The sequence below is a fragment of the Sceloporus occidentalis genome, unplaced genomic scaffold, assembly GCF_023333645.1.
Source record: "Sceloporus occidentalis isolate IW3139 unplaced genomic scaffold, rSceOcc1.0.p SCAF_10, whole genome shotgun sequence".
NCBI lineage: Eukaryota > Metazoa > Chordata > Lepidosauria > Squamata > Phrynosomatidae > Sceloporus > Sceloporus occidentalis.
This window is the reverse complement of record NW_028316990.1, coordinates 23,559,814-23,576,202: the sequence shown is the minus strand read 5'-3', so window position 1 is coordinate 23,576,202 and position 16,389 is coordinate 23,559,814. Positions and strand designations below refer to the sequence as shown.

At 43.5% G+C, this 16,389-nt stretch overlaps 2 protein-coding genes across 3 annotated transcripts; one reads left to right on the top strand and one right to left on the bottom strand.

Moving 5' to 3' along the window:
* Nucleotides 1–206: 206 nt before the first annotated feature.
* Nucleotides 207–5,888, bottom strand: LOC149306200 (NADPH oxidase organizer 1-like). Its single transcript, XM_089540242.1, has 8 exons — nucleotides 5,820–5,888; nucleotides 5,366–5,446; nucleotides 5,190–5,265; nucleotides 3,933–4,113; nucleotides 2,934–3,130; nucleotides 2,441–2,545; nucleotides 1,477–1,594; nucleotides 207–1,227 (listed from the first exon to the last, which is right to left on the bottom strand). Exons 1-8 carry the CDS (start codon nucleotides 5,886–5,888, stop codon nucleotides 609–611), a joined length of 1,446 nt encoding a protein of 481 aa, XP_089396368.1. The 3' UTR covers nucleotides 207–608.
* Nucleotides 1,530–14,393, top strand: LOC149306199 (FAD-linked sulfhydryl oxidase ALR-like). 2 transcript variants are annotated; one of them, XM_089540241.1, is made up of 4 exons: nucleotides 1,530–1,734; nucleotides 8,449–8,971; nucleotides 12,122–12,330; nucleotides 13,392–14,393. In XM_089540241.1, the coding sequence occupies exons 2-4, from the start codon at nucleotides 8,651–8,653 to the stop codon at nucleotides 13,552–13,554; spliced, it is 693 nt and encodes a 230-aa protein (XP_089396367.1). In that variant the 5' UTR covers nucleotides 1,530–1,734; nucleotides 8,449–8,650; the 3' UTR covers nucleotides 13,555–14,393. The 2 variants fall into 2 exon arrangements, with proteins under 2 accessions (XP_089396367.1, XP_089396366.1); XM_089540240.1 differs by lacking the exon at nucleotides 1,530–1,734 and having other exon boundaries at nucleotides 8,390–8,971.
* Nucleotides 14,394–16,389: the final 1,996 nt, after the last annotated feature.

The following is a 16,389-nucleotide window of genomic DNA, read 5'->3' as shown; positions in this document are numbered from 1 at the left end:
TAGTAAATTTAAAACATATTAATGTGCATATATATATATATATATATATATATATATATATATAGTGTCAACATACTATGTTCATTAGAGGAAAAGGAATAAATCGCAGTAATAAGAAAGGAATCTCTTGAAATAAACACAGTAGATCTACAGATTGCAGAGCTACAAATACAACCACAATGCTAGACATATTTACAAGGCCCAAATGTCTGACTCAAAGACCACTTAGTTGAACTTCTAGTCTTCCAAAGAACTGGGAAACTAGGGTAAGGGATCATCATGTGAAGAAGGAAGTAAATTCCCCCAGATCCTGGAAAGGAGCACATTAAAATTCACAGAATAAACCCCAACACTCATTAAGAACCATTCCCTCCCCTCCATGAGAAATTTTATTCAGCTCCCAACACCCATCCCCTCACCTATTTTAGAAAATGCTGATATCCACATATATAGCAGAAACCTCCAGTGTGTCCAGTTTGGCCAGGTGTTCCCTTATCTGGAGAGGTACTTTTCCTTTTGCACAGTTTGTCTTCTGCTTGCAAGTTTTCTTTAGGGAGCAGTGTATAAGTTCCAGCTGCTTAGTTTGCCTCTTTGCTCTGCAAAGCCATTTATTTGCAGGCAGTAGGGTTGGCCCTAGGCTTCGCCATTTGGATGGCTCTCATGGTGACGGTGGTGCACTTCTGGAAGATTTCGTGAGGCGAAGGGCGAGGGGGCACTGGGGGGCTGTATTGAGCAGGGGCTAAAGGGGACCCATAGGAAGGGTGTAAGGACCCCACAGGTTTCTTGTTGAAGCCAGGGTTGTCCCATGGCTTCTTCCCCAGGTTTGGGGAGGGATGGCCCTGACATCCAGGGGTCTTCTGGGGTATCTCTGTTGGGAGGACACTTCCTACCCTCCTGACCTTGGCTTTGGGGAGCCAGAGAGATTCCTGTTTGCTCAGGCTTCCCAAAATATCAGACAAGTTTTCTCCTTCTGTGGCCAGAAAGGAGCTTGCTGTGGCTGCAGCTGGGCCCAGAAAGCAGGATTGTGCTCTTCCCCAGAGAGCAGCTTTCCCTCCATGAAACTGTTTTTTTGGGGCTGAGGAAGTCTCGCTCGAGAGGCCAGGGACGTCCAAGAGGTTTGGGCTGGAGACACACAGTCCGTGGCTGGCAAGGGCCAGGAATTTGTGATGTGGGTTTCTGTACGGCTGGAGGAACACAGACGGGATGTATCCACGCTTCCCATTGTACCTGAAAGGCCAAAATGGCAGAATGGCATCACTTTCAGGTGAAAAAGAGATCCAAGATCACACTTGCTCACCTTCTCTCCCTGGTGACTATTTAGGGTGTCTTAAGAAGCTGAGTCATCCACTAATCTGCTGAGCAAGACAAAGAGTGCCTTTGGGGGTCTTGACACCTGACAGCAAGGCTCATCTAGTCTACCTCCTTTGCACCACCATTGTCCGATGGCCTGACAGTTCGATGGCCAGACCACCTTACCAGACAAGCCACCAGCCACTGTCCAGTTTCTCCAGCACTTCCACCATGACCCCAGTCTTCACAGAGAGCTCATCTGCCTCCCGGGCTTCATAAGACTCTGTGAGGTAATACAGCATCCCTGGAAGAAAAGGGGAGAGTCATTCCTGTATTGCAGCTCAATGCTCATTCTCACAAAGCATTGCATTCTACTGGCAAGGAAGGCTGAGAAAGAATGACCTGCCCATAGTTACCAACGAATTCCACAGCCAAGTCAAAACTGTGAGTAGATCCTGGTTCTCTCAAATACTCCAATCCGGCCAACTAGACCACATTGGTTCTCAAATCTATAAGTTGTCCACTGAAACATGATCATTTGGCTCAGTGGTGGATAGCAATGACAATTTTAACAATTTTCTTCCCACTGCAAGAAAGTCTTCCAAAACCATGCCATTGTTGAGGTCTATTTGCAATTTGAGACATATTTTGAACAAATTTTGCATGTAGTGTTTTGCACAGAAAACAGCATTTTTAATACAGGAAAGAGCATTTTTGCACAGAAGATATCTGGCTTCAGGGCCCCTTGTGTATACCAAAATTCTTGGATACTCGAGTCCCATTAAATGAAATGGCATGGTAGGTGGTGTCCCTGGTATAAAATGGCAAAATCAAGGTTTGCTTTTTGGAAATTTATCTATTATTAACATGTTTTCAAACCGTGGATACTTGCATCCATAGTTTAAAAAAATCCACAGAGGACTGACTGTATTCTTGCTGTAGAAAATTTAGTTTTCTATGCAATGTGTGAGTTTTGGTCAGCATAACTCCCCAACATTTTCTGCACAAGAAATAATATTCCTACAAAGATATTTTGTACCGAATGGCAGAGATTCTCATCAGTCCAGATTTCTCCATCCTTTGGGACAAGTGAGCCCTGGGACTTGTACTTTGACCAGCCCTGGCCTCTGAGAAAGATCTGGATTCGCACCTTCCTCCTTGGTTCCTTCAGCTATGGGTCCTTCCTCAGTTTCCTCCAGGTAAGAGGCTGGGAACCAGGCAAGTTGCTTCCGGTTGTTTTCTACCAGCCACCAACCTACAGAGGAAGAAACATGGAAAATATATGAGGCATCTTTGTTTTGAATTCTGGTTTCAATGCACTGATGAGTCTTATACTCTCAGCCCCAGAAAAACCATGATAGGTTAGCTTTAGGACCGCCATAAGTTGGAAACAACTGGAAGGCACACAACAACAACAACAACAACAACAACAACAACAACAGATCCACTGCACCCCTGACATGGGATACACAGCCGCAGCTGTTAAAATGCAGACGGAGGACCGAGGCTGAGAGAAACTGGTTGAAGTGAGATCTGAACCCTGGCATTTCTAGTCTGTAGCCCAAATCTTGTAAGTCGCCATGTTCTCCCTGGTCCTCCTAAGGGTTTCCAATGGAAGCGGCGCTCTCTCGTTCATTTGGTACCTGTCCGGTCCTTCATGAGCACTTCCAGCGATTCTCCCCGGAGGGCTTGGAAAGCACCGCTTTTTGTATCGGTGGTTTCAAATGCCTCGATGCAAGTGTAGATTGGGGAAACGATGGGTTCTGTGATGGTCAGCACGGACGGCCAAACCGGTGCCGCTTGTTTTCCGTTTCCCATTTCAGAAGGAAAAGTGATGTTGCTGCAACAGATTGAGGTTGGGTGAAAATTTTGCTGCAAATTCCAACTTTGTCTGCTAAAGCTTTGCAACTTGCTATCTGATGCAAGCTACATTTTAAAAAATATAGGTATAATATTAAGTCAGCAGGTCCTGTCTGAATTTGGAAGCTAAGCAGGTTCAGCCCCTGGTTAGTACTTGGATGGAGGACCACCAACAAATATCAGGTGCTGTAGGCTGTATTTCAGAGGAAGGAATTGGCAAAACCACCTCTGAGTCTTCCTTGCTTCAGGAAACCCTATTAAACTTATGGGGTCGCCATAAGTCCACAGGAGACTTGACGGCACATGCACAGAAACCTAAACAGAGCAGACCTATTGAATCAACTGGATGTATCTACATACAGACATTTACTTCAATGGGTCTAGTCTAGGTGGGGCAAACCAATGGAGTTGCAGCTACTCATAACAGTTAACTTTCTTCCTTGTAACACATTCATTGCACACTCTGGTCAGTAAGCAAGTTAGCAAACCATGGTTTGCAGTTGGCTGGCCAGCCAAAAAGGAAACGGGTTGAAGGGATTTCGAAAAAGGGATTTATACCATCCAGGGTCTGGTCTGAAGTTGGCAAGTCAAAGCGATGGGTGCTTAACTTGCCTATCAACTGCAGAAACCAGGCTGCTGAGCAAGTTGGCAAAGGAACCGTGGGATGTGGATTATTGGAAGTTCAACCCATGGTTTGGTAGGACATCTTAACTTAGCTTCCTACAACCAACTGTCCTTTCACCCAGGTCCCTTGAAATGCATACTTTCCTGTTTTCTGTTACCTGTTTTCTGCAAAAGAAGGGTCCATATCTTGGTTCTGCGCTTCAAAGAAATGGATCACGTCTTCTCCCTGGGAGATTTGGGGCTGAGTCCTCAGCAGATCCTGGCAGTAGATCTCCAGCTGTTTCAGGATCTTCAGGCACCTGCTCCGCTTCTGGTTCTTCCACAGAATCACATTTACAGCTTTTAGGGGAACAACAGGTGATAAAAAGCCTACCGGGGAAGTTGTCCCTTTGCAGGAAATCCTCCTAAGTCTACCATTTACAGCTTCCAGTTTTAGGAAATTGTGTCAAGAGCGAGAGAGAATTATATGCATTTTGCAGGATTTTGCTAAGCAAGGAATCCTCAGGGGTGGTTTATGCCTTGGTGATCTCCCATCCAAGGGATAAACAGGGCTGACCATGCTTAGCTTCCAAAATCAGAGGGGATCTGGTGCATCCAGGGAATTTAGGCTGTTGGGAGGATGCTGGGCATAATGGCCTCTTCCTATTGTTAAAAAGCGAGAGACTACAAACTTGAAAGAAATGCCAAGAGGGCATTTGGGGCTCTGTCTCTCTCTTCCCTAATAATAATAATAATAATAATAATAATAATAATAATAATAATAATAATATTTATTTATTTCTGTCCCGCCTCTCCCGGGATCTAGCCGGGTAACAATATATGTATATTGCAGGGGGTGGGTTGTTCTTGTTGTCGTTTGTTTGTTTCTGTCCTGCCTTCATCCCAGTTTGGGACATAATGCAGTGTGCAAGTATAAAAACACACAGCCTTATAAATTCACAGGATACAAAGTTTGAAACAAGATTAAACAATCCAACTATGTAAAACCCAATTAAAACATAACCCATTAGACACACACCAGCACAACACTAGACACACACCGCCGCCTTGAGTCCCTATATTGGGATATAAAATAATAATAATAATAATAATAATAATGATCCAGTGCATACCCCAGTTGCCAACCCCTGACATGGCGCCTAAGCATGGGGTGAAACAGGGCGAATTAAAGATGCTAAACCACCCCAATTAATATTGCATTTTCCTCCAGACAGCCATGGGATTGGCGTACTGGTGTTACTGGTTTCTACCAGGGCCAGAGAAGTCATACTTGAGCTTTGCACCAAAAACACTGCTTCCAAGTATGATTGTAAGCTTTTCAGGTGGAATCTTTTCTCATCTGTTGCATACAGCATAATTCTGGAGGGGTTTTGGGAAGGAAACCAAACACCAAAAGGCCTCCCTGGCCATTTTACCTGGAAACTTGGGGATGGTCCGGTCAGAGCTCCTCAGCAAACCTCTTTCAATGGGGAATTTTCTTTTCAGCGTTTTCTAGAGGATGAGCAAAACCAAAAAGAAATGAGTCATACTGTTCTTTTCCAAGAATAAGGAAAGCTGCTCCTGACTTTGAATCCGTTCGCTCAAAACTTACATGGAGTTTCTTAAATTCTTCAAATGCCCTGTAGACGAGGACAAGGTTTTGGTCTGACCAGGACACCGAAAACATACAGATCTGGGGGGAAAGGAGAGCAGAACAGAAGGCTTGCTTGCAAAAGAAGGTTTTGCTTTTGGGATTTTATATTATCTTTGAATATTTTCAATCTGAAATCCGTGGATTAAAAATCCGTGGACACAGAGGACAGACTGCAAGATGGAATTTATATTTCCTGCCTTAAAATCAGCCGTGCTGGAAAACTCCAAATGAAATATGTTTCTGTTGTCTTCTTCTTTTAAGTTTATTTTGCAGCCAATGTTCATCGATGGATATCAATAGCAAGCAATTGTTATAAAAGCCGTCCCTCGGGAGTCCTGAGATCCCCTCCTGCCCTGCTTCCCTCCCTTTGCAGCTGTTGAATATAAAAACAAAAGGAATGCATCTGCCCTACCTTCTCTTTGGCATCATGCTCCAGCAAACCCATGGCTTTCACATCCACTGGGAATCTGCAGATGCTCATCTTCTCTCGCTGGCAGGTGCACACCAGACTGGAACGCTTTGAAGGACTTGCTTCCCACAGGCAAAGTATTTAGTAGAGGAGAGACGGAGGAGTGGCTGGCCTTTTCCCCAGCCGCCTCTTTGAATTTGATTCCTTCTTCTCTGTGGCCCAGAATCAAAAGGTGGCAGCTAAAGAAAACAAGGCAGTGCAATTCTAGGCTGCGTGAGCATAGCGTCTAAATCAGCCATTCCCAAACTTTGGCTCTCCAAGTGTTTTGAACTTCCCCAACTATCTTGGCCCACAGGGATTCTGGGAGCCGAAGTCCAAAACACCTGGAGGACCAAAGTTTGGGAACCACTGGTCTAGATCAAGGGAAGTCATAGCGCCACTCTGTTCTGCTCACCTGGAATATTGGGTCCACTTCTGGGCACCACAATTCAAGAAGGATGTGGAGACGTTGGAGCATGTCCAAAGGATGGCAACCAAAATGGTGAAAAATCTGGAAACCCCGAAGCCCAATGAGGAGCAGCTTAGGGAGATGGGTGGGTTCAGCCTGGAGAAGAGAAGGTTAAGGGGGGACAAGGTGAGAAGTTAAGAGCCAGCGCTTGATGCAGCAGCTAAAAAAGCCAACCCAATTCTAGGCTGCATCAGTAGAAGTATATACCTGAAATATTGCATCCAGTCCTGTGCACAACAATTCAAGAAGGATGTGGAGATGTTGGAGCATGTCCACAGGAAGGTGACCAAAATGGTGAAAGGTCTGGGAACCACCAAGTCCTCAGTTGAGCAGCTTAGGGAGCTGGGGATGTTTAGCCTGGAGAAGAGGAGGTTAAGGGGTAATATGAGTGTCATATTGAGGAGAGAGCAAGCTTGTTTTCTGCTGCTCCAGAGACTAGGACATGGAACAGTGAATGCAAACTACAGGAATAGAGATTCCACCAAAAAACTAGGAGGAACTTTCTGACAGTAAGGCTGTTTGAATCCCTCGGAAAGTGGTGGAGTCTCCTTCTTTGGAGATCTTTGGGACGCCACATTGAGGACGGAGATTCAAAGACTGCACTCTGGGATTGTGATCCATGAAAAGTGATGCTCAAATATAAAACTGTTGTCGCCAGGTTCCATTTCCCTCTCCTTTCGAGCAGCTTCTTTGAAAACAGTCCAAAAAAAAGTAATCCTCCCAAGCTCCGGTGGAGAGGCAAGTGGATGTTGTTGCGACAGGTGGGCCGAAGGTAACACAAGGGGAGCTTTTCTCTTTGCAGAGAGCCCCTGAATGGAACCAATGCTAATATGTGTTTACTTCTGAAGAAGTAATAATAATGATAATGGCTGTCTTTGGCTCATGGTGGACTTTGCCTTGTCATTAGCGCCGGTCCAGCGCTGGACATTCCCCAAACCCTCTCCAGCCGCTCAGATCTCCATTCTTCCACTGCAAAGTATTCCCTGCAAGGTTTTCTGGGGCAACAACCTGGGATCCATCAAAAGCACATGTTGGTAACTAACACCATTTCTAGGAAGGATGATGGATTGTGGAATCAATGAAGATGTGGAAAGGCCAGCATCAGTCCCAACGGACCAGCAATTTAATCTTTTTAAACTTAATTTTAGCATTGAATTCATTTTAATTATTCTATTTTAACTGTATGGTGTTTTTTTTAATGTTGTAAGCCGCCCTGAGTCCTTCTGGCCTTGGCAGAAGGTTGGTATATATTACACAAAACATTGATCCTGCTATTGGAGATAAGGGACACCCTTTTACTACCCATTGTATTTAATAGAGGGCTTGAGCATCCATGGGTTTTGGTGTGCGCTGCGGTTTCTGGAACCGAACCCCAGCGGATACCAAGGGACCCTTGGACCTTTTAAGTTACAAGATCATACACATAGTCTGGTGGTATTTTTTTTTAAATAATAATTTTTATCAAGTTTTAAAAATAGTACATATAAAAACATTAACCAGTCAGTCAAACACATACTACAAGACATCCTCACAAACAAACCCTAACAATAACAACAGATACAATGACAGAAAACGTTCTCACAGTCTCCATTCGTTGCTTCCAATCTAGCAAACTAACTTTTATTTCTATCGCTTGGGCTTTTAGATTATCTGTTAACAATTGAACACTTGTTGTTCTACTTGTACTTATATTCCAAACTAGTTGTTTAGTCATGCAGACCTCATTCAGGTTATCAAGTATATAAGTAATACAAAATTGCTTTGGCTAAATTCACCTAAACATAATTGGATTTGATCCCTTCTCATCATATGTCTGCTTTTCAACTGTTGTATTTCTTTAGACTAAGCAAGACACAACCAGTTAAGATTAAATATGTCTCTAAGGTAGCATTTCCCCCCTCAGCATTTTTGTAAGCCTGGTTGTATTTACATGTCTCATAGGGTCAAGGTGAAAATATGGTAAGATGTGATTTTTAAAGTCTATATCTCTATCTATCTATCTATCTATCTATCTATCTATCTGTTTTAAAATGACTGATTTTACCTGAGTTTCAGGGAGAAGTGTACTTTCAGGGCATGTGTTTCTTTCAGGGCATGCATTTCAAGGCTTCATTGTTGTTTCAGCCCTGACTTTAGTGCTGACAAGATGCATTAAAGGCCCATTGTGACCTATGTCACCTTAGCAATGGGGCAGAGCAGCGCATGGGTCCAGACACTTCAAGGGCTTCACACTGCTTTGATCCATCTCTTTCCTTGGATGTAGTGTCACTTGAACTTTCCAGTTCTGACCCCGCTTGAATGGCCAGGTCTGGTCAGGACCCTTCCCATGGCTGGGATGTCGGCAGATGAGAGTGGCAAAAGGAAAAAGAAACATGTGATGCTCATCTTGTATTTGAAGAAGAAGACAAGGAAGAACCAGTGTCCCAACGTTGCAGAGCCTTCCACGTCTTCGGGCGCCAGCAGCCTCCCTCATGTGCCGTCCTACTTCACCCGGAGCAAGGCTAAGTCCTCCCAGGCGCCCGAAATAAACGCCTGCCCAAGGCCACCGCTCTTTATCCTCGCCGACTTTCTCCAGCAAAGAACCTCCAGGGCAAAAAAAGCACCTCCAAGACGAAAGAAGAAACGTGCAAAGAAAAGGAAACCAAAGGTAATGTGTTGTCTGCTAGGGCACAATGGAAGCATAGTGTCCAAATGGAGGGAAGCCATAGCGCCACTTTGTTCTGCTTTGGTCAGGCCTCACCTAGTTTGGGCACCACTTTTCAAGAAGGAGGTGGACCAAGGTGGAAATGTGTCCAAAGGAAGGTCACCAAAATGGTGAAGGGTCTGGAAACCATAAAGGCCTATGAGGAATGCCTTAGGGAGATGCTGGGGATGTTTAGCCTGGAGAAGAGAAGGTTAAGAGGTGATATGAGAGCCCTGTTTAAATACTTGAAGGGATGCCATAGTGAGGAGGGAGGAAGCTTGTTTTCTGCTGCTCCAGAGACTAGGACCCAATGGAGCAATGGATGCAAGCTGCAGGAAAAGAGATTCCAGCTCAACATTAGGAATTGCAACTGGGGGAGCTGGGTATGTTTAGCCCAGAGCAGAGAAGGTTAAGATGTGAAGTCGAAGGCTTTCATGGCCAGCATTCATAGGGGTTTTTTGTGGGTTTTTTCGGGCTACATGACCATGTTTGAGAAGGGTTTGTTTTTGATGTTTTGCCAGCATTTGTGGCTGGCATCTTCAGAGGAGACAGGTTTTCTGAAGATGCCAGGCACAGATGCTGGCGAAGCGTCAGAAACAAATATATAAATATGGATGGATGTGTGAGTATGCACACACACACACGCATATTTAAAAAATATTGTATATATATCTATGTATACACACACACACACACACACATTTATAAATAGATCTTTATCCTTGCCCATCTTGGTCCAGGGAGGAGATGCAATAAAAACTTCACTTCACCTTATAATTAATGCATCCCTTCAGGAGGGTATATTTCCATCTGCCTTAAAACAGGCCATAGTGAAACCTATTCTGAAGAAACCCTCTCTTGATCCCCTACAAATGAGTAACTACAGACCGGTCTCTTTATTACTTTTTTTGGGCAAGGTGATTGAGAGGGCAGTCGCCTTCCAACTCCAAGCTGTCTTGGATGAAACTGATTATCTGGACCCATTTCAAACTGGCTTCAGGGCGGGGTTCGGAGTTGAGACTGCCATGGTCGCCCTAGTCGATGATGTCCGTCTGGGCATCGATGGGGGAAGTGTGACCCTGCTGGTGCTCTTGGACATCTTAGCGGGCTTCGATACCATCGATCATGGTATCCTTCTGGAACGCCTGAGAGAGTTGGGTATCGGTGGCACTGCGCTCCAGTGGCTCCGGTCCTACCTCTCGGGAAGATTCCAGATGGTGAGGCTGGGGGACTGTTGCTCTCATCAAAGAGAGCTAACATCTGGTGTCCCTCAGGGCGCCATCCTGTCCCCCATGCTGTTTAATATTTACATGAAGCCGCTGGGAGAGATCATCCGAAGACATGGAGCTCAGTGTTATCAGTACGCTGATGACACCCAGATCTATCTCTCCATGTCTCCGACTGATACAGTGACTAAGGATGGCACCTCTCCTCTGGACTCCTGCCTCGAGTCAGTAATGGGCTGGATGAGGAAAACAAACTCAAGTTGAATCCAGAGAAAACAAAGGTGCTCGTGATAGGTACCCCAAATCCAGACAGAGGAATTTGTCACCCGGTCCTGGATGGGGTCACACTTCCCCTGAAGGCCAAAGTTCGCAGTTTGGGAGTACTTCTGGATTCATCCTTACAGTTATCATCCCAAGTGGATGCAATGGCCAGGAGTACTTGGTACCAGCTTCGGCTGATACGCCAGCTGCATCCCTGTCTGGACTGAAAGGACCTTGAAACAGTAGTACACGCACTGGTAACCTGTCGCTTGGATTTCTGTAATGCGCTCTACATGGGGCTACCTTTGTACCAAGTTCAGAAGCTTCAGCTAGTCCAAAACCCTGCAGCCAGATTGGTCACTGGAACCTCAAGGTCAGACCATATAACACTGGTATTAAAATCTCTTCACTGGCTGCCAATTTGCTTCCAGGCCCAATACAAAATGTTGATTATTACCTTTAAAGCCCTACATGGCTTGGGCCTGAGTTACTTGAGGGAACGCCTCTCCCTACCCAATCCGCCCCCACTCTCAGAACAACTGGGAAGTATCTACTTGAGCATCCCAAGGTGAGACTAAGAACTACTCACCAAAGAGCATTTACTGCCATGCTCCCTACGCACTGGAACAATCTTCCGGAAGAGATCTGACTTATATCTACCCTAGATGCCTTCAAGAAGGCGCTGAAAACTCACCTCTTCCAATTAGCATACCCCCCTGACTCTCTATAATAGAATATCATTCCCAAACAGGAGCCTACCTCAAGATGCTAATTAGGATTGCATATTGCATGTTTTTAGGCAGATGATTGTTTTTATACTTTGTTTTTAATAATTGTTACTGGAATTGTTTATAATTGCATTTGTATCTGTATTGTTGTATTATATACCCTGATGTAATCCCGCTTCGATCCATCGGGAGAAGCGGGAAAATACAAATAAAACGTATGATGATGATGATGATGATGATGATGATGATGATGATGATGTAACCGGCTACGGTCAGCATTCTGGCTGCAGCATTTTAAACCCACTGAGGTTTCCAGATAGTTTCCAAAGGCAGCCCTGCGTAGAATGTGTTACGGTAGTCTAATCGGGACGTAACCAAGCCATGTGTCACCATAGCCAGATCTGGCGTCTCAAGGAACAGTGCACATGTTTAAGCTGCGCAAATGCACTCCTAGCTGCTGCAGAGGCCCTTGGGCATCCAGGCTCAGTCCAGGAGCACAAGCTGAGATTTTGAGGGGAGCGTGACCCCATCCAAGACAGCACCTCTCTCTTGTCAGGATTAAGCTTCAGTTTGTTTGCCCTCCTCCAGTCCATTGCTGACAACAGCCGACGCTGGTTCAGTACAGAGGCAGCTTCCTTGGAATTGAATGAAAAACTATGACTGCAGCCTTCTGTCTCTCCCAAAATATGTGACCGAAGGCCCGATAACGCAGCATGGCTTACTTCGCATGCTTTGTCGAGCCACACATTAATGGGGTTACGTTTACCTTGCCAGCATACGATAAACAGGTTTGGTGGCTACCTTTTTTTTTTTTTAACACAGTGATGCTAAAATGGAGGGTTATGCCTTGTTGAAACATATGCCTTGTTGGTCATAAGCATATATTCTTCTCTATCTAGGAAACGGGAGTCAAAGAAGGAGAGTACCCCGCCAACTGTCCTCTGGATCGGGAACAACTGGGACGATGTTCATGGTCCTTCCTTCATACAATGGCAGCGTACTACCAGGAGCGGCCCAGTAAGACCAAGCAGCAGGAAATGACACAGTTCATCCATTTGTTTTCTAGGGTTTTCCCTTGTGAAAAGTGTGCAAAAGAACTGAGGAAAAGGTGAGGGTCATTTATCTTTCTTTTCATTCAGTATGAGCAGGACTAATGTGTCCTTAGCATTAAGAGGGACTGAAATTTTGCACCACCAACAAGAACCCATTTCTGTGCCCTGTTTGCAATATACAAATTAAGGAGGTTTGACCAAAGGCTTTGTTTGGCTTAATTCTGCCACAGTTAGTCTCTTGTATAACTGAGTTGGGTTTTGCTTGCCACAAGTGATGTGCAAAACACTTTTCTCAGTCCTTTGGATAGTTTGTTCAGCCCACACTGCTTTCTCCTGAGGCTCAAAACTTGCATTTCCTGAACTTCAGGTTGAAGTACTGTATGCACACAGTGACACATTTTTAGTGTGCTTTCTGCATTCCTGTGTTATGCCTTTGGGCACATGGGCTGGTTATACCTGCACACATAAGATTGTCAGGAGGCATCTATAGACTGAATTTCTGCTAACTTTACTTGTGCCGGAGAATGCATTTTATGAAACCCAGAAAGCCTTTTCTTCACTAGCCCAGTTCATTCTGGTAAAAGGGATCATGCTTGCCCAGTTTGGATCCCCTCTCTTGAACTAGACAGAAACCACTTTCTATTGAACTCAACAGAGGATTGTTGGTGTTGCCTCTCTATCTATCTATCTATCTATCTATCTATCTATCTATCTATCTATTCCATAGCTACTTGGACCAAAATGGTAGGATTTTGTTGTAGCTCTCTGTCCTTTTCTGTAGCTACTGGCATCTAGAAAGACCAATGTTTGTCTCATGAAATTTGAGTCCTAAAGCAAGATGGGATTGAAAATACTGGATCTACCCCTTCGAACAGGGCGAAGATTAAGAGTCTTGTGTTTTAACCAGCCTCAAGTGGCTGTGGATGCATTTCTCTTCATAATGGAGGCAAGATGGAAGTCAGGCTTGTCTGATAGTCCTGTGACTGCATTTCATTATCTTTCCCCTTTTATTAGCATGCCTCTAAGACCTCTAATGCCCTAAAGGGGATCAGGGGACTCAGATGACAGAATGAACCCATCACTTCCCTTTCTCTCTCTGTTTTCCCTTTGTACGCAGAATAAAACGAAACCAGCCGGACGTCTCCAACAGGCGCAATCTGACGCAGTGGCTTTGCCGGCTTCACAACGAAGTGAATAAGAAGCTGAGGAAGCCGGTGTTTGACTGCTCTCTTGTAGACCAGCGTTGGCGCGACGGATGGAAGGATGGCTCCTGCGACTAGAACACTTGGGAGAAGTATAGTTGTGCGGACTTGGATTAAAACATAGAGATTTATCAACACCAAGGACGATAGAGACCACAGCGTTTTGTACTGGGGAAGAAAGGATGCTTGAAACTTCCATTTACGACAAACCACCGTTTCGTGTTTTGTCTGAATATTAGAAACCATGGTTTGAATAAATTCCTAGTTATCACACGAACGGCTGCTAACTATCCGTTTATCCTTTGACGCTCGGGGCTTGTTAACTGTGGCTCTGCATTCACTGACTGAAGCTGTAAGAATATATTGATTATTAAATATATCTATTGACTGAAGCTGCAAGAATGTATTAATAATTTATTAAATAGATTTATTGACTGAAGCTCAATATATTTACAGGACAGGACAGGATAGCATAGGATAGGATTCCCCAATTGGTTGACGGAAACTGAAATGTCTATAGCTGATCTGAAAGTGTATTTGAAATTTAGCCATGAAGCCTGCTGCAGTGTGCAAAGGGCGCCACAGGAGGGCGGCAGAGAGCAAGGCAGGAGGCGCTTTCCTGGCTTTGAGAGAGAAAGAGGCGCAGAGGACGCGGCAGGAGTGGCCTCTTTCCGCCACCAGAGGGCGCTCCAGAAGAAGGACTGGGCGGCTTTGGAACTACAAGTCCCATAATCCCCTGGTGAAAACATGGCCACTGCCTCTGAGGGACAGAGGATGATGGGAATTCCATTCCAAAGCTCAGGCAGAGAAATTAAAAATAAAAAATATTTAATATATTTATTGACTGAAGCTGTAAGGATATATTTATTATTAAGTATATTTATTAATTTAAACTGCAAGAATGTATTAATAATTTTTAAAATATATTTATTTACTGAAGCTGCAAGAATATATGTATTAATTTATTAAGTATATTGACTGAAGCTGCAAGAATTTATTAATAATTAAATATATTTATTGACTGAAGCTGTGAGGATATATTTATTATTAAGTATATTTATTAATTTAAACTGCAAGAATGTATTAATAATTTTTAAAATATATTTATTTACTGAAGCTGCAAGAATATATGTATTAATTTATTAAGTATATTGACTGAAGCTGCAAGAATTTATTAATAATTAAATATATTTATTGACTGAAGCTGTAAGGATATTTTTATTATTAAATATATTTTTTGACTGAAGTGGAAAAACTATATTTATTTATTAATTTATTAAATATATTGACTGAAGCTCAATATATTTATAGGACAGGATATGATAGGAGGACAAATAACAAAATACATGTTGCAACCATCGACTAAGTAAATAATAAAATAAATGTTGCATGCATCTAATAAATAAAATAATAAAAAAAATGTTGCCCCCACTAACTACATAATTTATTAAATATATTTATAAATTGACTAAAGCTGCAAGAATATATTAATTTATTAAATATATTTATTGACTGAAGCAGCAAATATGTATTAATTTATTAAATATAGGAGGGTCAATGGAGAAGTGAAGGAGGATTTGGGGAACAGTGGTCAAAACACACGGCAGAAATGGTCCAGTTGGACACCACTTTAACTGCCATGCCTCAATGCTATGGAATTCTGGGAAGTGTAGTTTGCTGTGTCACCAGAGCAGAGCCAAGACAACTCATGCTTACACTGTTAGTGTGTGTATATATATATATATATATATATTAATGAATGAATGGACCTTATGAAAACGTATTTTCTTGAAAGACAGGGCCTGATGCCTCTCCTTTAACCCAAGAAGGCAATTCCAAGACAGTCATTTATTATTATTATTATTATTATTATTAACCTTTATTTATAAAGCGCTGTAAATTTACACAGCATGTTATGAAGCATGTTACTATCATCCAATTCCTTCCTTGTTTTTCTTCCTTTCGCTTCCTTTCACCAAGGACCAGGAATCTCTTCTTTTCCAGGCTCCCATGGGGATGATGGGCCCCAGGGCTGGCCATTATTATTAGCATTACTAATTATTATTATTATTTCATCATATCCATGCAAATTACTAATCTTACTTCTATGTATTTATATCCTGCTATTTGAAATTTCTATACTTAGAATAAGTAAATCAACTGTCTGCTTCTCAATTCTTCCTGTTTTCTCCTTCTTTTTATATCTCACATTTTGTACTTCCGTGGATAACGTTTGTATTGTTCGGTTGTTCCTTCAAAAGGAATTCCGCTTAGTGCTGTGTTCCTGGCTAACTTCAGTATTCCCCATGGCTTCCTCAGTTCCTCTGATCCTTTTATTCTTATTTTATCATTCGGTTTCCATTCTATTTCCACCTATTTTTGCAATATTTATTGACTAATTCCCATTCCTTATTGATCTCTTCTCCTGATTTCCCATGAATCAGATTTGTTAAACTCTCCATTTCAGTCACTTAAGCAACCAGTTGTCTGTTTTCCAATTGTGTGTCTTCTCTGGAAAGGATGCAAAGGAAAGGGAACCCCAAAAGGGAAGTGAACTCCTGGGAATCATCAATCAATCTCCATGAAGCTGCCATTCTTCTGCGCAGAGCTTCCCTGCCTCCAGGTGGCGCTGCTTCCCTCCTCCCAGACTCAAGGCTAGGCCCCGCCTCCCTCCCAGAGACAGACACCCAAAATGGAAGGCGGGGAGAGGGCAGAGAAGGTGGGAGGGGCCAAGGGCGGGGCCATGCAAATTTGGGACCAATGAGAGGATGAAATGTAATTTCTCCATCTACACTTGCAATTCCAGTGGCATGGCCAGGCGGTGGCGCTGTGTCCCTCCTTCAATGCTGATGCTCCGCCTCCCTCCCAGCAGCCATGGAACAGAGACAAGGAGAGACCTGAAGCTCAGAGGAA